This window comes from Haliotis rubra, unplaced genomic scaffold, assembly GCF_003918875.1.
Source record: "Haliotis rubra isolate DU_JTF1 unplaced genomic scaffold, ASM391887v1 Scf712, whole genome shotgun sequence".
Lineage (NCBI taxonomy): Eukaryota > Metazoa > Mollusca > Gastropoda > Lepetellida > Haliotidae > Haliotis > Haliotis rubra.
The window spans coordinates 89028-115142 of NW_025767427.1; the positions used below are offsets into that span (position 1 = coordinate 89028).

General features: G+C 39.7%; 2 protein-coding genes across 3 annotated transcripts; both read right to left on the reverse strand.

Annotated features, from left to right (window-relative positions):
* Positions 1-1349: 1349 nt before the first annotated feature.
* LOC124259201 lies at positions 1350-10010 on the reverse strand. 2 transcript variants are annotated; one of them, XM_046693296.1, is made up of 6 exons: positions 9804-10010; positions 6375-6455; positions 5456-5583; positions 3869-3941; positions 2887-3011; positions 1350-2213 (listed from the first exon to the last, which is right to left on the reverse strand). In XM_046693296.1, exons 2-6 carry the CDS (start codon positions 6389-6391, stop codon positions 2140-2142), a joined length of 417 nt encoding a protein of 138 aa, XP_046549252.1. In that variant the 5' UTR covers positions 6392-6455; positions 9804-10010; the 3' UTR covers positions 1350-2139. The 2 variants fall into 2 exon arrangements, 1 of the variants encoding a protein (XP_046549252.1); XR_006893777.1 differs by lacking the exon at positions 6375-6455 and having other exon boundaries at positions 9804-10009.
* Positions 10011-16677: 6667 nt separating this feature from the next.
* LOC124259199 lies at positions 16678-25863 on the reverse strand. The gene is made up of 6 exons (XM_046693294.1): positions 25753-25863; positions 21569-21662; positions 20282-20412; positions 19574-19646; positions 18058-18182; positions 16678-17302 (listed from the first exon to the last, which is right to left on the reverse strand). The coding sequence occupies exons 1-6, from the start codon at positions 25811-25813 to the stop codon at positions 17229-17231; spliced, it is 558 nt and encodes a 185-aa protein (XP_046549250.1). The 5' UTR covers positions 25814-25863; the 3' UTR covers positions 16678-17228.
* Positions 25864-26115: the final 252 nt, after the last annotated feature.

The following is a 26115-nucleotide window of genomic DNA, read 5'->3' on the forward strand; positions in this document are numbered from 1 at the left end:
GCTGGGATACTGCTAAAAGCGGCGTAAAACTAAACTCACTCACTCACTCACTCGGATGAAATGTCGTCCAAGCGTGACTTTTAATGGGATAGCCTCAGTTCTGTGAGAAAGGGTAGCGAGAAATAACTAAGGTCTGATATCATCCATAATTGTAAGGCTGTCCCTATATTTTCTGCATTTCCTACCTACCGCCCGCCCTGAATTTTCATTCCGACGTGAAATTATAAACGTTTTTTATCTCAACGTTTCCCTCCGATTAGAAACAGGTAAGCTGTGATAAACAAAACGTCTCTAAACCTTGGACACTTATAAAAACATGTCCGTTTGATCATTCTTTATTGAAACCTGTTTACGAAGCAAAGAAACCCGATCTTCATCACAAAATAATTTTAAAAGTTTCACTAAGTGATCAAAATTTTAAAATCGCATAAAATGTGATACACAATTAGTGACAAACACATTTATTTATTTATTTATTTATTTATTTATTGATTGATTGATTGATTGATTGATTGATTGATTGATTGATTGATTGATTGTTTGTTTGTTTGTTTGTTTGTTTGTTTGTTTGTTTGTTTGTTTGTGTTTGTTTGTTTGCCGATTCTCTCTTTTGTTGGTTGAGACTGAAGACGAGCAACGCAAAACTAAGCACGGATGGCCTAACAACTATGCCTGGTTAACACTGCGCATGTTATAAGAGCCGGTGCCATTGTACTCTGAAATCCATCTCTAGGGAAATGATCCCTACAATACTATGGTACGTTGTCTTTTTCTGAATTATGCCTTGAATTATAGATGTAGGACCAGAATGAGTACATCTGTTGAAGCCATTGATTACAAGAGGGAACCACTTTCTAATAAATTAACTGACCCACTTCCAACCTTCCTTATTACTTAATGAATATTTGATGGCTATTCCTAGATTATGTTCTAGAAAATCGGAATATTATATTGATTAGTGTGACATAGTCATTGTCCTGATTGGCCATGTGTGTGATATTAACCCGAAGACTTGTTCTATGTACAATTGATTCATTCAAGGGGCTTCTGTTGAAAATGGCACAAAGCGAAACAACAATATAGATTTACATGTAAGATTTGTTTCCATGGCCGACTTACTAATCACCGTCTGGAAGGCGTTATTCCTTTTTATTTTATAACTGACACACTCAAATTTTAGCGAATACATATAAAGAATTTATGTAGAATATTTTCAAATAACAATGTGGTGGAATATTATTGAACTAAGGTGAGTGAGTGAGTTTTACGCCGCTTTTAGCAATATTCCAGCAATATCACGGCGGGGGACAACAGAAATGGGCTTCACACATTGTACTCATTTGGGGAATCGAACCCGGGTCTTCGGCGAGACGAGCGAACGCTTTAACCACCGCCCCATTGAACTAAGGAAATCTTACTTGACTTGTATGGACATTCAGTAAAGACACATATATTTTGATGATTTATTTTCTATATTCACAACTTACCAATTTTACAATTTACGCATGCCCTGTTTATGCATACAAAAAATTAATAATTCGTTGCTGAAAAAAAGTATATTTTGGGTAAAAAACACTTTAATTAAACATATTCAAATGTTTGCTAAACACTGAATAAACATGAAAAGAAAAAGAGCGTGTCTAATAAAATAAATAAATATATAACTCTATATTACTAAATAGAATTATTAACAGATTCTATGTTGTGTACACAAATTCCAAAAAGAAGATTAAAAACATATCATTTCTTATCAAACCAGTATACTGTGGCACTGTATGCCTTGAAACAGCAACATGTATACCTTATTTTAGGAGTTTAAAAACTTGCATGACATAATGTTAATGCAATAGGTTTTGATTATAAAATACCCGAGGGAATTTCCACCTAAACACCTTGGTTAGTAGATGTATACAATAAATGTTATTAATAATATGCAAATCTAGTCAACATGTCTGTGGTGGTCAACAGGAAACAATTTATGATGTTATATTGTATATATATATATTTCTTAAGACAAGCCAAGATAACTCGGCCAAAGGATTGGTTGCCATTTCAACGCATGGCGAAAACAGTACTTTCTAAACTGACATTCTCTCATAATCTGAGACCGACGTTTGATTGTCGGTAGTCGGTGTTGTTCTATAGATGTCGCTGTAGTGCCGCCAGGGTTGTTACTATGGCGACGGTCATCATTGACTGGACTGGAGCTGAACCTGCAAACAATTGACATCTGAGTTAGCGTTTGTTTTTTGTATGCCTCAGTCAAAACATATCTTGTTAGTGAGTGAGTGAGTTTAGGTTTACGGCACGTTTAGCAATATTCAAGCAATATTACGGACTGGGACACCAGAAATGGGCTTCAGACATTGTACCCATGTGGGGAATCGACCCCGGGTCTTCGGTGTGACGAGCGAACACTTTAACCACTAGGATAACCCTACCAAACATATCTTGTTAGTGAGTGAGTGAGTGATGCGTCTTTCACCCTTTTCCCAGCAGTGTCTTGTGTTTCATTACGCGTTCTTCCTGGAAAACAATGTCATGGCCAAACTCACATATCAATTGACATTTGTAGGGTCGCCCACTCGCGTTCTAACACTAACTTAGGTGTAACTGTTTTTTAGATAGTCAATATGATTCTGACCTCGCTCGCTCACTCTACATATCCAACCACTCAATCGCCCTTTTGAAAAGAATCTGACTTCACCCACTCGCCTATGTAATTTACTCGCCTGGTACTCGCCTGCTCACTGTATTTTAGACACTCAATATGATTTTGACCTCGCTCGCCCGCTCGCCCACTCGCTCGCTCACTGTGTTTTAGATGTTCGATATTATTCTGACATCGCCTAGTTGCTGTAGTTTAGTGGTCAACGTGGTTCTCACCTGTGCTCTTGCAGGCGTTCACCCAGGTCACAGACGTTGACACCCGGAACACCGTGTTCGTCGTTGTGTCGTCACAGGCCGGGCTGGAGGCATCTATTGCACACTGGTTCTGCACAACACTCGCGCTGCAACAGTAACACAGTATTCAAGCTTTATCCTAGACTAACGCCCAGTTTCTGAATATATATAATTTTAATACTAAAAACAATTCCTTTTGAATTGACAGACTGACTGACTGAGTTTGGTTTTACGCCGCTTTTAGCATTATTCCAGCATATCACGGCGGGGATTGAGGACCCATTGAGAAGGGACAAATGGGTTTTACGCCACTTTTGTATTCCAGCATTTGGGCAATCGAAACACCGGTCTTCGGCGCAATGACGGCCTTCGGCGTGACGAGCGAACGCTTTAACCACTAGGCTACCCCACCCCCCCTGTAGATTCAGAACATGATGAACTCTAGACTTGCTTCAAATGGGGCTTCAGCATTGCAGAAAATGATAAGCACAAAGGAAAACATTGCGGTTCAGGATCTGGGAGGCAGACTAGTTTATCCTTGTCTGGACATACACCCGACTCCGAAAATTCCTTCAAACCAACAAGTTACCGATGTATCTAAATTTGTTAACCTTGATTTATCTGTCTTTTTGTTTGGCACCCGTGAAGATCCGAAAAAAATTATCTTCAGTAACCCATGCTTGTCGTAAGAGGCGACTAACGGGATCGGGTGGTCAGGCTCGCTGACTTGGTTGACACATGTCATCGTATCCCAGTTGCGTAGATCGATGCTCATGACGTTGATCACTGGAATGTCTGGCCCAGACTCAATTATTTACAGACAGCCGCCATATAGCTGGAATATTGCTGACTACGGCGTAAAACCTAACTCACTTAGTTTTTATTTGGCTTCAGAACAAAATTAAGGAGATGTCACTCCAATGTCACAAGGCACAAACCTGTCAACTTTCAGTTAAGTACTTACTAGCAAAGCTTCAAGTGATCGGTTATGTCTGAACGATAGAAGTTCGCCTGGCACAGACAGGAGTCCGTCAGTTCTGAAACAAAATATTTCTTCAGCATCAATAATAATAATGATGATAATGTGTCCATTTATATAGCGCCAAACCCCACACTTGGGATGCTCATAGCGCTAACATTGAATGGCACAGCACATTATTACCCCGGGTAACCCAGCAATCTCAAAGACCAGTTGGATTCTGATGACCAGAATAGCTTACAGGGGACGGGGATGAACAGTGTACTACCATTAGACCACACTCCGGCACAGCGATGACTTAACATAACATCACTGCCACAGGCTAATTTGCATATCACGTGACCGGACTTTTCTCTTGTTTGTAATCAAACGCGCATATTCATAATAAGAAGAGACTGTACTCACGAAAGCTTTTCGGCGCTCACTTCATATTGTTTTACATTGTTACATATATATTCTTCCACAACTGCGACAGTAAGGTCTATGGCAATACATATTTAGCTATCAAACTGGCTGCATCGTTTGCTCTCCATCAGCTTCGATGACAGCACGTGGAGCCGTACAACCTATGTAAACAAAGGATCGCTACGCAAATCGAAATAGTGTTACATGTTTTTTGGATATTTTCTCAGTGAAACTAAACCATTCTATTAAAGATGTTTAGTTAGATGTGTAGACTCGTCAAAATAAAAGAGTTAAAGAAATTTGTACATTATACTGAATGGACGGTGCAAGATGTGACGAATCGTCACATTTTTCTGGCCTGTGGCAGATATACTATGTTGGCTTGCCGCATGGAACTCTGGGTAGGAGAAGGGGATGAAATATATTATGAGTGAGTTTGGTTTTACGATGCGTTTAGCAATATTCCAGCAATATCACGGCTGGGGACCCCAGAATTGAGCTCCACACAATGTACCCATATGGGGAATCGAACCCAGGTCTTCGGCGTGACGAGCGAACGCTTTAACCACTAGGCTACCCCACCGTTCCAAATTTAATATGATCACTGGATCGGACTGGGTAATGTCAAGCAGCTATTTAGCATCGGGTTTATTGAAAAGAAACAAACAATTTTCCGCTTGCTAAGCTGTAAACATAACTACAATTGTTCGCTTGATATGTGATGTATGATATGAAGCTTAGGCCAAAAACCTTGTCCCGCACGCATTTACCCACACCTACTAGCCCCTCGGGCCTTCATTGACGATTGACAAAATGTCGAGGTTTACGATTGTCAACGCTGGGGTGTTTTGTGTTTTTTGTCAAAAGTCCTATATTTACAGAGCGAATGACACGGGTTCTATTCCCCAGATATGTACAATGTGTGAAGTCCATTTCTGGTGTCCTCCGCCGTGATATTGCTTGAATATTGCTAAAAGCGGTGTAAGACTAAAGTAAACTCACTCACTCACCTATTTTAAAACAAAACTGAACCTGGTAAACTATCAGAAAATATTACTTTAGATATTATATAATGACATAAATACTTTAAGAGACAAAGGCTGGGGTGCCAAGCATACTCTCTTACACTATCCCAAACATAACGCCCCATGTCTGGTATAGACTTACCGCAAGTCTTTCCTGATATTCCGTTAACTCTCTGTACCTCAGCGACTGCTGTTGTCAGCCTGCTCGGTCGCTTGTCACACCCGGAACCAGAGCTCCCCACTAAGCACCGGACGTACACCTTTGCTGCACTATAATAGGAGTTGCTTAGATAGAGCATATATACTGCTTGTATGATACATATATACTGCTTATTTACCGCTTATATTCTGCTACTATTTTTCTTTTAAACTGCTTATATGCTGTTTATGCTATGCTTATATGTTGTTCCTATGACGACCATACTCTGTTTGTAACATGTTCTAAAACACATCTTGTACCGTTCTAAAACACATATAATATACACAGAATATACACTGAAGATGCACTGAAGATACACTGATTGTACACAGACTCTACATACAATGTTTACTGACTATACCCTGATTACACACTGATTATACCCTGAACATGCTCTGATCATACATTCATCATACCCTGATCATACCCTGATCATACACTGATCATACCCTGATCATACACTGATCATACCCTGATTATACACTGATCATACCCTGATCATACCCTGATCATACACTGATCTGATACACTGATCATACCCTGATTATACACTGATCATATCATATCCTGATTATCATACACTGATCATACTGATCATACACTGATCATACATCCTGATCATATCATGATCCTGATGATCATACACTGATCATATCCTGATTATACACTGATCATATATCATACACTGATCATACACTGATCATACCTGATCATACATATCCTGATCATACCCTGATCATACACTGATCATACCCTGATTATACACTGATCATACCCTGATCATACCCTCACTGATCATACCCTGATCATATACCTGATTATACACTGATCATCATGATCATACACTGATCATACCCTGATTATACACTGATCATACATCTGTGGCGACGGATGACGATAGACGTTGAGAGACAAACGTCGCACGACGCCCCTGCCACAAGCCCTGCAACATTCAGTGGTGTATGGTGTGGTTTTGTTGTTTTTGTGTTTTTTAATTCTTTATATTTATTTATTTTTGTTTTGTTTTGTTTATATTTTTAAGTATTTAAGCGATTGGCAACATGAGTATTGACATTGAGTACTGGGTCTACCAAAGATTGGGTCCAGGTACTAACAAACAAGGGCTACTAGGTCTACGAAACCGCGTGTACAAGGACTTACAAACAGGCGGTGCAAAGATTTACAAACAGTGGGTGCAGAGATTTACAAACAGTGGGTACAAAGATTTAAAAACAGTGGGTACGAACAGTGGGTGCAGAGATTTACAAACAGTGGGTGCAAAGATTTACAAATAGTGGGTACAAACAGTGGGTGCAAAGATTTACAAACAATAAGTGCAAAGATTTACAAACCGTGGGGGCAAAGATTTACAAACAGTGGGCGCAACGATTTACAAACAGTGGGTGTAAAAATTACAGACAGTGGGTACTGGTTATCTTCCAAAACTTAGACAGCCATAACTTAGACACTAATGAAGGGGACTAATTAAGACAACACCCATGGCTGAAATGGAACAGTCCTAATTAGTGTTCTCTGCTGAGTAGACTCAGATTGCAAATAAATAAAACAATTGAAATATCGGTTACTGAACACATAGATGAAATGTCATGGAGATGTTTGATTGTTCTATTTTGTAAATATCTGTATTCCATGGTATCCTCACTCTAGTGTGTATTTTGGATCCTTCCTTGCCTTTGCTCTGTACATGTGTGTACCCGCCTTGTGAATATATTGTTGTGAATATATGATGTATGCATGTATGTGATCTTCGGATTAAAATAAGTAGTGAGAATGTTTTATAGTCAATATATGTCCGAATGCTGTTTGTCTGAGTAGGGTTAGTGTATATTATATTTTTAGATTTATATATTTATTTATTTGTTCAATTATATATTTAACTTAGTAACTAAACTTACTAAGCAACTTACCAAACAACCAACCAACCAACGGGTCAGAATACCCGTTACCTTGACAACCGTTGCTATGGAGCTGTACTCATCAACTCTTCAAAAATATAACTGAAGTGGAAGTTATATGTATTCTTCCAATACAAAGTAAAAGAATTCTGACGGCATGAATGGTTTTAACAATATTGTCAACTGAATAATAGTAGTACATTTTCACATGCGAGGTATAGAACAGCTAATTAATGAAAAATATTGAGGATTAGACAAATTGTGCAAACTTTCAAGTGAATATGAAATTTTGGAACCAGCATGATTTTTAGGTTGTCATGATCAACATACAATATTTATTATTTTATTAGTTTTATCTCTGTCTGAATGAACATAACGTCTTGTCTAATTGATTCTACTGGACTGATCCATTATAAGAAATAGGTATCAGCTTGAGGATTGGTTGTGCACTGAACCAGAAATGTTGTTGTTTTAAGCTGTCTAAGATATGACTGTCTAAGTTTTGAGAGGTTACCTGGGTACTAGATTTTCTAACAATGGGTACTTGGTCTACCAAACATTGGGTACTAGGCCCACAAAACCTAGGGTACAAAGACTTACAAAGAGGGGGTAAATGTTTCTTTGATGCCATTTAGAAGCTGGTATGATGCGATGTTTATGTGCGGATTTTTTCGCCGTTCTCAAGCAAGTGATGTAAACGGCGTTAGCATCTACACCGAAACATTGCATCTATTGTAATAAAGAAGTTGACAATCAATAAAATTTGTTCCTCTTCAGTGGGTACTAGGTCTTCTAAGAGGTTGGGTACTAGATGTTACTTACAATGGAAACTGTTGGTATTAGGACTTAATAACACCTTCCTGAGTCATTTGGCACTGACTGACTGACTGAGTTTGGTTTTACGCCGCTTTTAGCAATATTCCAGCAACATCATGGCGAGGGACACCAGAAATGGGCTTCACACATTGTACCCATGTGGGGATTCGAACCCGGGTCTTCGGCGTGACGAGCCAACGCTTTAACCACTAGGCTACCCCACCGCCCCCATTTGGCACTGGAGTATACTAGTATAGTCATAGAGAATTAGGACTTAAAACACATTTGGTATAATAATATCATTTATTATAAATACATTTGCATTCTATATATAAAGAAGATAAAGTTGGACGCGTAGGGGGTAATTCGTGCCATTGTTTGTGGATTTCTTTACATATATATCTACGTATACTAACCATCAAAAGTTATATACACGGTTACATCGAAGATGAATTTCTCCTTATGGCAACCAACTGCAAACCTTATGCAGATAAATTGCAGGAGGATCATGCATCGAATTGCTGAAGGGCATGTGAAAATATCGTGCATGTGAACAGCTGCGTTTTGGTGTAATATTGTGTTAAGAATTCGTCAATTTTCACTGAGTTTCATCATTTATTGAACTCATGACAATAATCTTTTGAACGTTACAGATTTGTTGTACAATACATCAGTTCATGTGTAAACAGTACCTTTAAACAATATGGAATATTTAGCAAAATCTAGTTTAGAACAGTTGACTGAAGTAAGTGGCTACATTTATACCAGTGAGTCTAAACTTTTGATGGGTAGTATATATTACGTGGAGTACAGGGACTTACAAATATAGCTCAGGTGAAATTCAGACACGAGAAATATCCTTCATAAACATGGGGAGCTGGGGCCTAAATACATTCAGTACCAGAGCTAAGAGGAGACAATTACGTTTACAACATTAGGTACTTGGGAACTTGTAAAATAGGACTTAAACTTGAGGGATACCAGGGCTTATAAATATAGGATTCTAGGGCTTACATACGTGGGACACTAGGGCTTTCAAACGTGGGATACCTGGGCTTACAAACATGGGATACTAGGGCTTACAAACATGGAATACTAGGGCTTACAAACATGGGATGCCTGGGCTTACAAACATGGAATACTAGGGCTTACAAACATTGGAATACTAGGGCTTACAAACATGGGGTACTTGGGCTTACAAATATTGAATACTAGGGCTACACATACAGTTTTCTACGGCTTACAAACATGGGATATTAGGGCTTACACATAATACGGCTTACAAACAGATACTATGGCTTACAAATATTAGATACTATGGCTTAGAAACATGGGGTACTATTGCTTACAAATACAGAATACTAGGGCTTACAAGCACGGGATACTTGGGTTTACAAATATTAGATACTATGGCTTACAATCATGGGGTTCAATGGCTTACAAGCATGGGATACTTGGGTTTACAAATATAAGATACTATGGGATACGATATATGGATAAAGTAGACTTCAAGTTCCACAGCAATATCTGCTAAAATCACATAAAACTCACATACTTACCGAAAAAAAGAAGCACTATGCCAGTTCTACCCATGTTGACGTTTCTCAAGGGATGAAATATGATCCTCCCTACACCACCATGTACCCGTAAGAATGTGATCAATGACATTAAACAAATATTGGACGTTGATTGTTGTGGCGGTATCCATTCAAAACACCATTTCATCGCTTGACTTCATATGTTTATGTTATGAAGCGTGTTGCTCTCATTTTATCGTTATCTGTGTTGAAAATACAAGAAGAGACACGTCTTAAGATTCATTATTTGTTGAGAACATTCTATAAAGTAGATAGGTGTGGATAATATACAGAAAATAGGTTTGAACTCGTCTAGCTGGCTGAACGAATGTACTTAATTGAGTTTGGTGATGAAATGTGAAAACAAATACAGCTGTTGACATGTTGCCGTTGGGGGTATTCAGTGCAATTGCTAGGTATAATTCTTGCACTGAAGGTATTGGGTTAATACGTGTACTCTCTGGACATTTCGAGTGCAGGGGCTCCTAACTCGAAGCAGTCGTTATATTGTCTTTAATTAAGGATAATCGTTAAGCATACATTATTTTAACGTTGTGTAACTCGAAACACTCCTTAAAGTTAGGACAGTCCTTACAAGGCAAGTTAGCGACTGTGTTTAAGGTGTACCCCAACCTTTAAGCAATCTTTAACTGGTCGAAATCCATATCAACGTATTAAATTGCAATTTATCTATACGAGAGAAATGGGAACAAACCAAGAATCCATGATGTCAACCGTGTATTCAGCGACTTTGAGTGATGATGAAATACAGCAAGATTCAGACACAACAGGTCACAGATTTTTTAACTGTGGGATTTAATCAGAGATGATGTTGCACGTCCTACATGTCGGTCAAATGCTCCATGTTCATGACTACAAGTGATGACAGCGCTTCGTTATTATGCAGCTGGGAGTTTCTTGTCCGTTTGTGCAGACGGACAAGGTTTGTCAAAAATGGCAGCTTCAAGATGTGTCCATGATGTCTCAACATCACTGTGCAAACATGCCCATGAGTATTTTCATTTTCTCAAAACTACAAGTTGAAAAACAGAAAATGAGACCTGATTTCAACCAAATAGCTGACTTTCCAAATGTGCTTGGATCTATACACGGTTCCATAATCCCAGTCAAAGTGCCAACGAAAGATGAGCATTTGTCTGTGTCCAGAAAGGATACCATGGCAGAAATGTTCATGAGCGTTGTGAATGGGCTCAACTGCAAATCACAAACATAATAACACAATGGCCTGGCAGCATGTGCTCCATGGATGCTATCCTATACTAAATCCTCCCAGACCAAATGAACAACGGAATAACATCTCTCAGCGTAAAACCCGAAACACAAGTGAAAGGACAATCGGTGTTTGGAAGATGAGATTTCGTTGTCTTCACAAATCTGGAGGGTGCATGCTATTTGAACCTTCAAAATGTTACAACATAATAGTTGCAACCGCAATATGCTGCACAATATTTGCATTGCAAATGACAATGAAGATGAGGATGATGATAATTTCTCGATTCGTGAAAATCAACAAAAAGAAATGGTTTTTAGTTAACTTAATTAAAACAATATCTTCAAGCAAATGAAAGCTCAACAGAAAAAGAGCAACGTGTAAAACAAAATTCAACATGTTTAACCTGTGTAATTATGTCGAATAATAAGACCTGCTTTAAAAAATATTTCATTTGTCATGATGAAACATATTTTCAAAACTGTGATATTCATACAAAGTAATGAATATCATAACAATTTAAAATAAAATAAGAGAACGTTCACGGGGAATCCCATTGTATTTAACCTTGCCTTTAGCTGTCTATATTTCGGGTTACGGTTTTTAAGGAAAGCCTAACGAACTCTAAAGGATTGTTTAGCGAATGGGGGTGGTGGGGTAGCCTAGTGGTTAAAGAGTTGGCTCGTCACGCCGAAGACCCGGGTTCGAATCCCCACATGGGTACATTGTGTGAAGCCCCTTTCTGGTGTCCCCCACCGTGATGTTGCTGGAATATTGCTAAAAGCGGCGTAAAACCAAACTCAGTCAGTCAGTCAGTTTAGCGAATGTTTTGTGATACAATACTTAGTTTTTTATACTAAAGCGTTGTTAACCATGCGTGAACCAGATTAAACGACTGCTTCGAGTTACGAGCCCCAGGTGTGCAAGCAGGTCAAGATGAACTAGTCTCAGGCAAACTGGCAAATATGATAGTGGTAGTAGTTGTCGTGGTAGTGGTAGTGGTAGTGGTAGCAGAAGTAGTAGGAGTAACAGTAGCAGCAGCAGCAGTGGCAGTAGTAGTAGTCGTAGTTGTAGTAGTAATTGTGGTATCGTTTCTTAAGGAGGGAGCAGGACAAAAAGCACCCGGACAAAAGACACCCGGAACAAAAGCCACCCAGTTATTTTACCATTACAGAGAGGACAATTACCGACAATTTTGTCCGGGTGGCTTTTGTCCCAGATCATGCATTATCACTTAACCAAACACGGATGTAACAAGGGTGTCGCATCGTAAGGTCATGCATTAGTTTGGAACCAAACACATCTAAACGTAGTGGTAGTGGTAGTGGTAGTGGTAGTTGAAGTTGAAGTAGGTAGAAGTAGTAGCAGTAGTGAGTGAGTGAGTTTTACATTTGTTTCATGTTTTTAAATTACAAACAAATTCGCAATATTTACACATGAGACTGGAGTAAAACTATAACACCGAGTTTGATGTTCGACCCCTGTCGATTCAGAGTAGTTCTCCTTTATATATTCCTAGTCGTAAATATAAAATGGGGATTGAGTGGTCCGGTTCGTTATCGATGACGTATGACGTTGAGCATGCAATCAGCCTCTTGCTGGCTTGACAATTTCTGCACCCCACTGATACATTCCATCAGCTGACAGTCAGCTTAAGAGAAGAAAGAACGTTTGTTTCTCCTTTTCTCGGACACCCGGTATCATCACTACTTAATAGTGATCCATACGGGGGACGGACAAAATCCCAACCGGACAAAAATCCCACACAGACAAATCCCATAGAACAAAATTACTTTGGACAAAATCCCACACCAAAACGACCAACATAAGACAAAATCCCATTTTTATACGTTATTGATACCCTTCTTTAATGAGCATGTTTTCATGACAGAAGCCAATGAGATCAGTCGAGTAGTATGTTTTCGTAATAGAGGCCAGTGGCTGTATTGATGAATTATATAAATGTGTCTAGATCTGTGATGATGACAGTTTTTATCAGTGTTCCAAAATGGAAGTACTGAAGAGCAATAAGGGAGGAGTTAAAATAGCATTAGATAGATTTTTGTACACTAAAAAGGTTACAAATAAGTATGAATAAGAGTAGTATTAAAAGAATTATAGGTGGGAATGTTCAAGAATAATTGCATTAGAATGTTCTGGGCCCACGAAGACATCGTTGACAATGGAGAATCCGGTTCTTGTCACATCTCATAGTCACCCCGTCATACATCAGTTAAGATGTACAAAGATGCTGGTGTTCCAGAATGATGCTTTAGACGATTACATGTACCATGAAATATACCAGGATGATGCATTATGTTATGAGATTGCGTTGAATCAGGTTATTAGTACTTATGATCAATATGTATGTATCTATTTCAAAATACAGTGTATGTCATTGTTCACACTGTTGGGATTTTGTCCGCAGTGTGCAGACATTTTGTCCGATGGGATTTTGTCTGGGTGGGATTTTGTCCGGGTGGAATTTTGTCCGGGTGGAATTTTGCCCGGGTGGGATTTTGTCTGGGTGGGATTTTGCCCGGGTGGGATTTTGTCTGGGTGGGATTTTGCCTGGGTGGGATTTTGTGGGTGGGATTTTGTCTGGGTGGGAATTTTGTCCGGGTGGGATTTTGTCTGGGTGGGATTTTCTGGGTGGGATTTTGTCCGGGTGGGATTTTGTCCGGGTGGGATTTTGTCCGGGTGGGACATCCTTACAGTCAGAATTGTAAATCGACGCCTTTACTAACATAGATGCCTTCTGGAAGTGTGAATGTCGGGTCTTTTCATTTCATGTCGATACATAATAGTCAAATTGATGGTATTGTTATTTATTATCTTAAATGAAAGAAGGTGCATGACATGGTTGCGCTGTAATTGTATATATACTCTCCCAAAAAAGAAACGCATATAGGAATTTCAACTGCATTTTTATGTTTATTTTGAAACATCTTGTAGGCTTTATGAGTCAATGAAATATAGCGAAATTGCACACTGGAAATGCAGACTTATCCGTCTTTGGCACCAACTCGAGGAAAGCCAGTTTGAGTGTCACATGGAGACGTGTGGTGGCGCTGAAGTCAATACCTCGTGTGACCACCGTGGGCATCAAGAACTGCACGGCATCGCCTCGGCAGCGAACGAATAAGTCTCAGAATATCGTGTTGCCCTATCGCAGCCCACTCTACCTGTAGTGCGTGTGCGAGTTGCTGAAGTGTCTGGGGCTGAGGGTTACGGCGTCGCACCCGTCTGTCCAGGGCATCCCACAGATGTTCGATCGGGTTTCAGTCCGGTGATCTTGAGGGGCAGGGGAGCACATTGATGTTGTGGTTCTGGAGGAAGTCTCTAGTGTGACGTGCTGTGTGGGGCCTGGCATTGTCCTGTTGAAACAACTCCCTCTGGCGATCAATGATTGGAAAGATATGTGGGCGTAGGATTTCGTCACAGTACTGTTGAGCTGTCAGGTTGCCCTGGATCATCACCAAATCACTTCTCCTACGGCAGGTGATCTCTCCCCACATCATAACACTGTCCCGGCCGAATCTGTCCACTTGGGGAACGCAAGCGTTGGCGAAACGTTCACGTCGACGTCTGTACAACCGCATTCTTTCCATCGCGTCGTTCCAATAGAAATCGTGATTCATCACTGAACCAGATTCTACGCCAATTCGGTAGGTTCCAGGCCTGAACGTTGGTGCACCATTGAACTCGATGTCGACGATGTTGTTGTCGAAACACAGGGCCAAAATAAGGTCTTCTGGCACGTAAACCAGCCTCTCTCAACCTGGTCCTGACGGTCTGTGCAGAAAGCCGCCTCAATCCGCGTATTTGTCGAGCGGTACTGGTCGCCGTAGCTGTACGATGACGCAGGTGGTGTACCCGGATGTAGCGATCCTGTGCCGCAGTGGTCGCTCGAGGTCGCCCACTACGAGGGGCATCTGCTACCGCATTCTGCCGGCGATATCTCTCCCAGAGCCGTGAACTGGTGCTTTGGTGAACATTCATGCGTCGGGCAACTGCACGTTGAGACTGGCCAGCTTCAAGCAAACCAATGGCGATATGACGGTTGGCTTCACTTAGACGTGGCATTTTGCGTTCGTCAACAATATTCCAAATACAGTGAATAATCGACAGACAGCGATCAACCTTTTATACCCATCATTGTGACTATCTGATCCCCAACTTTCACGTGCATTGCATGTGAATTGTGTATTCTGTGACACTACACGCCGAAATTGAAAATCATGCTGTTAAATACGGGTATTTTACAGATGGTGCGTTTTGTTGTGATGTTTCAAAACATAAACACCATAGGACTCATAAACAGAGCAAAACCTTTTGTAAAATGAATCACGTTTTAATTCATTGCTACATGAAATTGCTATTTTCATGATGCGTTTCTTTTTGGGAGAGTATATAATAAATCATGCATAACCATCAAGACGAAAGGGGGCGGTGGGGTACCCTAGTGGTTAAAGCGTTGGCTCGTCACGCCGAAGACCCGAGTTCGATTCCCCACATGGGTACAATGTGTGAAGCCCATTTCTTGTGTCCCCTGCCGTGATCTTGCTGGAATATTGCTTATAGCGGCGTAAAACATTACGTTTACTCACTCACTCACTCAGTCAAGACAAAACCGAGCAAACCACACGTGAACGCCTGTTTACATGTATGGCAACCCGTGAAGATCCGGGTTAGAAGTCATCTTCAGCAACCCATGTTCGTGGTAAGATGCGACTAACGGGATCGGGTGGTCAGACTCGCTGACTCTGTTGAAGCCGTATCCCAATTTCTTAGGTCGATGCTGACATTAGTCACTGGATTATATGGCCCGAACTAGACTATTTATAGAAAGACGCCATATGTGGCGTTTAACAAACAGCAAACAAACCTGTATAGGCGGATCATTAAAATCATTCTCTTAATACCCAAGTGTTTGGCCTGGTCCATTGTATGAAATAGGTAACAGGCAGGAGATTAGCAGTGCACTGGACCATGGAGAGTTTGTTCTTATATGCTGTAGGGGTTATGGGCTGTAGGGGTTATGGGCTGTAGGGGTTATGGGCTGTAGGGGTTATGGGCTGTAGGGGTCATCATGGGTGTAGGCTGGGGTTATGGGCTGTAGGGTTATGGGCTGTAGGGGTCATGGGCTGTAGGTTATGGGCTGTAGGGGTTATGGGCTGTAGGGGTGGGGCTATGGGCTGTAGGGTCATGGGCTGTAGGGGGTTATGGGCTGTAGGGGTTATGGGCTGTGGGCTGGGGGGTATGGGCTGTAGGGGGTCATGGGCTGTAGGGGGGTTATGGGTCATGGGGTGTAGGGGGTTATGGGCTGTATGGGGGTTATGGGGTGTAGGGGGGGCTGTAAAGGGTTATGGGCTGTAGGGGTTCATGGGCTGTAGGGGTTATGGGCTGTAGGGGTTATGGGCTGTAGGGGTTATGGGCTGTAGGGGTTATGGGCTGTAGGGGTTATGGGCTGTAGGGGTTATGGGCTGTAGGGGTTATGGGCTGTAGGGGTTATGGGCTGTAGGGGTTATGGGCTGTAGGGGTTTGGGGCGGTTACCGTATAGGAAGTCATCCTCGTTTCTTATATAGCAACAAGGTTTTTGATATTTTCGACAAAGAATTTAATCAATTTATCACAGTTTTATTCTCAAAGACCACAGAAATCACATGTTTTTTAAATATATATTGGTGTTTCTTTTGATTTATTTTCCTTCAAAGCTCAAGAATAACAATGTCAAGGCTATGTATTAAAATGAGTATCATTCATTGCTAAATACAGTGTTCATTGACAACGCGGAAGTATGGTATTTACCATTATTAATGTCATAAGGCATAATTCTCAATAACAGTAAATCAATGGAACCACTTTAAGCTCTTCACTTTTAAGCAAAAATATGTTGTATACAGTTCGTAGTTGCATGGTGCACTAATAAATAACGATACACCTAGATACTAGAAACGGTTCAGGAAGTGAAGCATTCCGATATAGCTGGACCTTGTTTGAAAATATGTTGATCGCATCAATTGAATGAAAAGTGAAACTAGTAAAAGGATAGGTTACATCTAAAGATCGTTGCATATCGAGATTTGATCCCTAAAATACATCACAGAACTTTTTTTAGAACACGTCATTCGTCAAAGGGACCGGATCCTGACATTCGATGACGTCATGAGTGCTACTGAGCGTTGATAAGTGCAGCGACAGTTGCTACAAGAATGGCGACCCTTAGGGACAAACCTCGGAGGGACTCTGAAACAGAACATATACTCAGTTTCGGTATTTATTTCACACACTATTAACAATTCCGAAGAGTTAGGAACGAAGGCACCCTTAGAAGGAAGTGCATTACTTTGATGAAGGTGTGAGTGAGTGAGTGAGTGAGTGAGTGAGCATGGTTTTACGCCGCTTTTAGTAATATTCCAGCAACGTCACGGCGGGGGATACCAGAAATGGGCTTCACGCACTGTACCCATATGGGGAATCGAACCCGGGTCTTCGGCGTGACGAGCGAACGCTTTAACCAATAGGCTACCCCACCGTTCCAGGTAAAGAGCATGATCTAGGTAATGACAGACCAAGGAAGGTATTAAGAAAGAAAGTGGAATTCGAACCGATGACCATAGTATATTGGCATTGTTAAGGGACTGCACAACACAACCTTGGAACGGGTGTATGCAATCCCCTTTTGGATACTCTTTGTTTGCTTTGGGGCGATCGATCTATTGCGTGCCAAACTAGTGAGTGAGTCAGTTGGGTTCTATGCCGTTTTAGCAATATTCAAGCCATATCTCCGCGGGGAACACCAGAAATGTTCTTCACACATTGTACCCATGTGGGGAATCGAACCCGGGTCCTCGGCGTGACGACCGAACGCTTTCACCACTGGGCTACCCCTTTCTGTGTTGATCAGAGGCTATCCGGATAGAGGCTGAACGGTAAGGGGGTTTTATTTTAAAGCCACTTTGAGAAATATTTCAGTTATAACACTGTCTATATCTACTGACCTTGACCCGAGCATGCGTTGACCCATGTACTGGAGGTAGAGACCGAGTAGACAGCATTGGTGGTGACGTCATCACACGCTAGACCAGATGCTGAGATGGCGCAGAGATCTTGAACCACGCTTGCACTGACAGGAGAAATAGGTGTTTGCAGGGCATTTCGTATATTTCTTCTATCGTCTTTATCTTGATTTTAGCAAGCTGATCCTTACATCAATAATCGATTGATCGATTTTTTGTTGATGTATCAATATCAAATCGAATCAACATCTTATAAAGCCATTTATCAAAAGATTGATATATATTATAAGATGAATTAGGCGTTGTACAATTACCAATCAAGAAAACAAAAGTTTGACACAAATCTTGACAAACGGAAAATTCCAATCTCCCCTTCTGCTTGGAACCATCAACCTGTGTTTCCATTGTCTTATAAACTAAGCATAACGGTGCCACTTTTTCAGCATACATTATTTCTTTGAGAACAAAATCTCACTATATATACTGTATATTTTTGCGAAATTTTGATTTTTTTTGGGCTCGTTACTCCGAATATTTTCTCGTACTTTCATTTAATTTATCATTGGTTCAAATTTCTTTCAATAGCGTGAAATTACGTATTGCTTCAATTATTTTCTCCCTGTTTCGATTATTTCGTTAGTTTAATTATGTTCTCGAAATTTCGAGTAACGTCTCGTTGTTTCGATTATTTTCTCATTGATTAAGGTTTATTTCAAAAGCTCAAAATTACGAAACAACAATTCTGTGCTCGAAAGTATATAATCGAAGAAACGAGAATAATAAAAAAATTAAAAAATATAGACAATTAATTGAAATAACGAGAAATTTCGATTGAAACTCAGATTAAGCTACCAATGTGGCACCATTCGGCCTTCGTATTAGTCAAGAAGAACAGATAATTCAATAGAAATCTTAAAGCGTTGAAGAAATTGTTTCTTTTAGCATCTCATAGCTGGACTACTGGGAGAGACTAGTTATGAAAATGGGGGCGTGGTAACCTCGCTAGCTTGTGATCCAGGGAGCTTAAGGTGCTGGCATCGAGCCCACCTGTGACAGGGTGTAAAACCTTGGAGTCAACTTTGTGTGCAGACTCTTTCAGTGTTGTCACAGCCCCTAGTGTACAGTACACAACCTTGTGCACTTAAAAGAACCCACAAATCCGTTGGTATATGACCAGATGGTGGCCACGTGAATACGTGCAAACACCTAGTTGCTGGTGCAGCAACCCGCAGTAAACTTGGACAAAATACTGTGACTATGTGTCCCAGTCCACCCAGCTGTGAATGGGTACCTCGTAAGGATGGGGCAGCCGCAATAACTTGGTGCGCATAGTGGCTGCACAAGTTGCATGATCCCCAGGGAGTTGAGATTGAAAATATGATGTGCCGTTGAGACTGACATCCAATGAGCGAGGGAAAAACAAAGCGCCTTTGAGCAGCTGAGCGGGATGTTGGCGCTATACAAAATATTAGTATGATGATTATGCTATTTCACCTACTAGCAATTGGACACTTGATCTCTGAGATTTGACATGTAGAAGGTCGTTTGACATTCGCAGCTGTCTGTCAGTACTGCAACATAAATGATGAAAAATACAACCAAGCTTAATATTTTTATCAAGATTACAAAGACCGCCATAATGCTCATGTTTGATTAAGGTTACAACATTCAAGACCAAATAAAGTTACAATCTGTTCTGTGGTTGATGAGAACCGACGTATCGAAGACAGCATAATGATGTATGACGTAATTCCTTTTCATATTTTTTTATTTATTTATTTATTTATTATTTATTTATTTATTTATTTATTTATTTATTTATTTTAATATTTTTATTAATTAATTATTTATTTATTTATTATTTAAGTGTCATTCTTTTATTATTTATTTTATTTTTATTCATTTATTTTATTTTCATTTTTGGGGGTGGGGGGTGGGTGTTGGTATTGTTCATAAGTTCGCATGATAAAAAGGGCACACTTGGTTTTGTATCCCATTGCCATATATTCCTGGTACTACTAAGGGGCGCAACTCTGTATTACAAATAGAGGGGCCTTATACAACTTGACCTACTGCACATGTGCCTCTTGATGGCATCTGGAAGGCATCCCACTGCAGGAAGACAGGAACCGTAAAGGTTGTAATAATTTTCCACATTTCGGGAACGACGGGATTGTTTCAAAACTAACATTCAGTTGGAACTTACCACATGTCTCGCTTGAGAGGGCGTTCACTCTGGTCACCTCGTCCTGGGCAACTTTCATTTTCTCAGCCCTCTTGTCACAGCCTGCTTCCTCTGTTGCACCCGCCAGACAGGCAAGGTAACTCTTCGCTGCTCTTTGGGATATACACACAGGGCATCATTTGACAAGAAATAATAACAAGCGTGCGTGAGTGAGTTTAGTTTTACGCCGCACTCAGCAATATTCAAGCTATAAGGCGGCGGTCTGTAAATAATCCACTGTGGACCAGACAATCCAGTGATCAACATCATGGACATCGATCTCCGCATTTGGGAACCGGTGACACGTGTCAACCAAGTCAGCGAGCCTGACCACCTGATCCCGTTCGTCGCCCTTTACGACAAGCATGGGTTACTGAAGATCTGTATTCTAACCTGGATCTTCACGGGTATGGGAATCATAGACAAATACGGACTGTCTCACATAATACATTCAACACGTGCTTGAGTGAGTGTAGTTTTACGCCACATCGAAGAATTATCCAGCAGTATCATGGTGGGGAAGACATTGCAAACGTTTGGTCAAGCCAACGACATCGTCGTGACGGGAATTAATTCTGTATAAATAAATTACCTACGTAACACATTCGTAGATTCCAAACACCATATTAGTAGATTACATATAATTTGGAGGTTACACCACAGTTAACATATTATAAGCGTAGAATATTTGGTGAGTTCATCTCTTGTGGTGTTTTTTATATAAGTTATTGCAACTGCGTCTGAACATCAACATGACGAGGTTGATATTTCCGATATTCAATAACACGAGTGATGAATCCCATTTACCATTGTTACATTACTGTTTCCTTTAAATAAAAGTTTGTATCAAAATTTACATCAGAAACTTATCCAAATCTAACGTATATATCATGCGTAGGGATACATGTTTTCCATTGCGTGTGAACCAAACTAAACAACCTGTTTACTCCTTTTGGGCATATTCATTTGCCGAGAAAAAAGTTCCTCGGATTGTTAAAAAGAACACTTGAGATTTTTATTGCTGAAAAGAGTTTTGCAGAATAATCTGCAGGTAGCAACAATTCTGTGCCATTTGATTATATCTGTGGTGTAATTTCACTTTAATATTTAGCTTTGGAATCAAATTGAACTCTCAAGGGGAAAAAGTCCCACTTCCGGTCACTTATATATGACTGAATATAAGTGTATAACATTACATATTGCATATCATAAGAAATAAATAATATTACAAGGTTATTCAGCATTACAAGGTAACACGAAACTACTTACATGCATTTCTGCGAATCCGAAGCGCTTGCTATACTTGATTCATAGGTGGTGGTACAGATGTCACATGAAGTCCCATCTGTAGTGTAGATCATCCCTGAAGCAGGGTGAGAGAGTGTGTTTAGATTGACGCCCCTTTTAGCCATATACCAGCAATATCACGGCGGGGGACACCAGAAATTGGCTTCACACAATGTGCACATGTGGGGAATCGAACCCGGGTCTTAGGCGTGACGAGCGAACGCCGTTACCATTAGTCTACCCCACCGCCCCTCCATGAAGCAGAACAAGATTGCCGCATATTTTCAAACATTCACATGTTGTAAAAATGTTGTAGAAATGGTCATTGTAACTTAGTTATCCAAAAAATATGAAATATACATATTGATGGTATGTATAGATATACATACTGATGGTATGTGTAGATATACACTCAGGAGCAAAAGATAATAAAATTCTCAGTTTGATTTTCGATTGAAAAGGTGATCGAAACATCCCAACAAGTGACAGTGTTGGCGCTTGGTCATCATATAAACAAACACATCTAAATAAATATTTATTTAAAAAAAAATGTTTGAAAACTTTGTTTAAATGTGTTTACAAAAAATAAAGGAACAATCGCATTACAAACAACTATTGAGGATCGTAGACATTGTATCTCATAAAAACACTTTTTCCAACCCAAATTTACTACACTCCAAACATGGTAGGATTGTGAATTGTTAATGCATTTCTTACCTCGGTCTTCATTAAACAAACAACTACACAGCATTAGTAACATTTACTGTTGCATGAATGTTCATGGTGAAATAGACATTATCAAGTTTGACACCGGTTCTTTCAAATTTGAGCTACATAACAAAAATTATGTCATATTGGGGATTACAGTACTTATGAGCTATGAGTCCCACACAGGGTTCGAACCCACACTCCCAGACTACCACACCCAATCGCCAGGACGATGGCAATCTAACCACATAACCACCGCGGATTCCACAAAATGGAAGTCTGACAACTGGTAGTCCAGATCACAAACCCTGTGTTCCCCTCTGATGAGAGTAAATAGACACGGATCCCATGAGCGAAGTTATGAATACACAGAGCCTTAAAGAAAGTGGTCACCACCACAGTAAAGTACAGATTCTAGTTCTAGAGAAAGTGTAATCTCAAATGTAGCATGTTACACCACCACAGTAAAGTACAGATTCTAGTTCTAGAGAAAGTGTAATCCCAAATGTAGCATGTTACACCACCACAGTAAAGTACAGATTCTAGTTCTAGAGAAAGTGTAATCCCAAATGTAGCATGTTACACCACCACAGACTAGTTCTAGAGAAAGTGTAATCCCAGATTCTAGTTACACCACCACAGTAAAAGTACAGAGTTCTAGGAAAGTGTAATCTCAAAAGTGCAGCAAGTTACACCACCACAGTAAAGTACAGATTCTAGTTCTAGAGAAAGTGTAATCCCAAAATGTAGCATGTTACACCACCACAGTAAAGTACAGATTCTAGTTCTAAAGAAAGTGTAATCTCAAATGTAGTATGTTACACCACCACAGTAAAGTACAGATTCTAGTTCTAGAGAAAGTGTAATCCCAAAATGTAGCATGTTACACCACCACAGTAAAGTACAGATTCTAGTTCTAGAGAAAGTGTAATCTCAAATGTAGCATGTTACACCACCACAGTAAAGTACAGATTCTAGTTCTAGAGAAAGTGTAATCCCAAAATGTAGCATGTTACACCACCACAGTAAAAGTACAGATTCTAGTTCTAGAGAAGTGTAATCTCAAAAATGTAGCATGTTACACCACCACAGTAAAGTACAGATTCTAGTTCTAAAGAAAGTGTAATCTCAAATGTAACATGTTACACCACCACAGTAAAGTACAGATTCTAGTTCTAGAGAAAGTGTAATCCCAAAATGTAGCATGTTACACCACCACAGTAAAGTACAGATTCTAGTTCTAAAGAAAGTGTAATCCCAAAATGTAGCATGTTACACCACCACAGTAAAGTACAGATTCTAGTTCTAGAGAAAGTGTAATCCCAAAATGTAACATGTTACACCACCACAGTAAAGTACAGATTCTAGTTCTAGAGAAAGTGTAATCTCAAAATGTAGCATGTTACACCACCACAGTAAAAGTACAGATTCTGGTTCTAGAGAAAGTGTAATCCCAAAAATGTAGCATGTTACACCACTCACAGTAAAGTACAGATTCTAGTTCTAGAGAAAGTGTAATCTCAAAATGTAGCATGTTACACCACCACAGTAAAGTACAGATTCTAGTTCTAAAGAAAGTGTAATCCCAAAATGTAGCATGTTACACCACCACAGTAAAGTACAGATTCTAGTTCTAGAGAAAGTGTAATCTCAAATGTAACATGTTACACCACCACAGTAAAGTACAGATTCTAGTTCTAAAGAAAGTGTAATCTCAAAATGTAGCATGTTACACCACCACAGTAAAGTACAGATTCTAGTTCTAGAGAAAGTGTAATCTCCAAATGTAGCATGTTACACCACCACAGTAAAGTACAGATTCTAGTTCTAGAGAAAGTGTAATCCCAAAATGTAGCATGTTACACCACCACAGTAAAGTACAGATTCTAGTTCTAGAGAAAGTGTAATCTCAAAATGCAGCATGTTACACCACCACAGTAAAGTACAGATTCTAGTTCTAGAGAAAGTGTAATCCCAAATGTAGCATGTTACACCACCACAGTAAAAGTACAGATTCTAGTTCTAAAGAAAGTGTAATCTCAAATGTAGCATGTTACACCACCACAGTAAAGTACAGATTCAAAAGTTCTAGAGAAAGTGTAATCCCAAAATGTAGCATGTTACACCACCACAGTAAAGTACAGATTCTAGTTCTAGAGAAAGTGTAATCCCAAAATGTAGCATGTTACACCACCACAGTAAAGTACAGATTCTAGTTCTAGAGAAAGTGTAATCCCAAAATGTAGCATGTTACACCACCACAGTAAAGTACAGATTCTAGTTCTAGAGAAAGTGTAATCTCAAAATGTAGCATGTTACACCACCACAGTAAAGTACAGATTCTAGTTCTAGAGAAAGTGTAATCTCAAAATGTAGCATGTTACACCACCACAGTAAAGTACAGATTCTAGTTCTAGAGAAAGTGTAATCTCAAATGTAGCATGTTACACCACCACAGTAAAGTACAGATTCTAGTTCTAGAGAAAGTGTAATCTCAAAATGTAGCATGTTACACCACCATAGTAGAGTACAGATTCTAGTTCTAGAGAAAGTGTAATCTCAAATGTAGCATGTTACACCACCACAGTAAAGTACAGATTCTAGTTCTAGAGAAAGTGTAATCTCAAAATGTAGCATGTTACACCACCACAGTAAAGTACAGATTCTAGTTCTAGAGAAAGTGTAATCTCAAAATGCAGCATGTTACACCACCACAGTAAAGTACAGATTCTAGTTCTAGAGAAAGTGTAATCTCAAAATGTAGCATGTTACACCACCACAGTAAAGTACAGATTCTAGTTCTAGAGAAAGTGTAATCTCAAAATGTAGCATGTTACACCACCACAGTAAAGTACAGAATCTAGTTCTAGAGAAAGTGTAATCCGAAATGTAAAATCTTACATTTGATCACTTTCTAATAGGCATTGTGTGTTCAATTTCTGTAAACTGTTGTTCACTTTTTCAGTTCAATCATTGGAAACATCAGCAACATATTTAATCTTCACATGTCATATGTATGGGAGTTGTCACATCACAGAATGCACCATCTATCAAGTACACATTTACGAAAGTTTCATAGTTTATAGAGATTAAATGCATTACCTACACAAAAATACGAATCTTTCACAGTTATGGAAAATGTTGTCAAAACCGTTCTTTACATAATGCTAACATTCTTTAAGTAAGTTTAACTATGAAATTAATTTGTAATGGGTGTTTGCATGAAATAAGCCAAAAACCCAGCCAGACAAACTTCAAAATGTTACCAGCCCAAAATGGATTAAACCAGACCACACAATCCAAAGAAAATTACTCAGATGTATGGAACATTTTTTCTAAAAATTTTTACCAGACAGTCGGGCTGGCTAGCTGCATATTTGGACCGTCCGTCAGAACACTAGCCCATCTTGGGCTGTCGGACGGGCCTTATTTCATACACTAGTGTTTGACTCTCTTACCTAAAAGCAACAGAAACACCACGGGTTTGGCCATACTCCTGCTGTTAGGGGACATCGACATCAGAGAATGACAAGACCAATGAGTTCCAAAACACAGTCCCCTCACATGAAATGGCATCACTACCGTTGCTATGTGACTGTTGACTGTTTGAGGTTATTAAATCTTATCGCATGACGTGACACAATCACTGAAACATAATTGGTGTTATTATTATTCATTTTGATAAAAGGCAAAAGCAAGATACAGCATGTATTTGTCTGTTGTGGTTTCAAACTCCAAACACACTTTAATTCCCATTAAAACATTACAAGCAAATTTACATCATAATATTTAGTAAATTTGGTTTATACGCTATCTGAGTG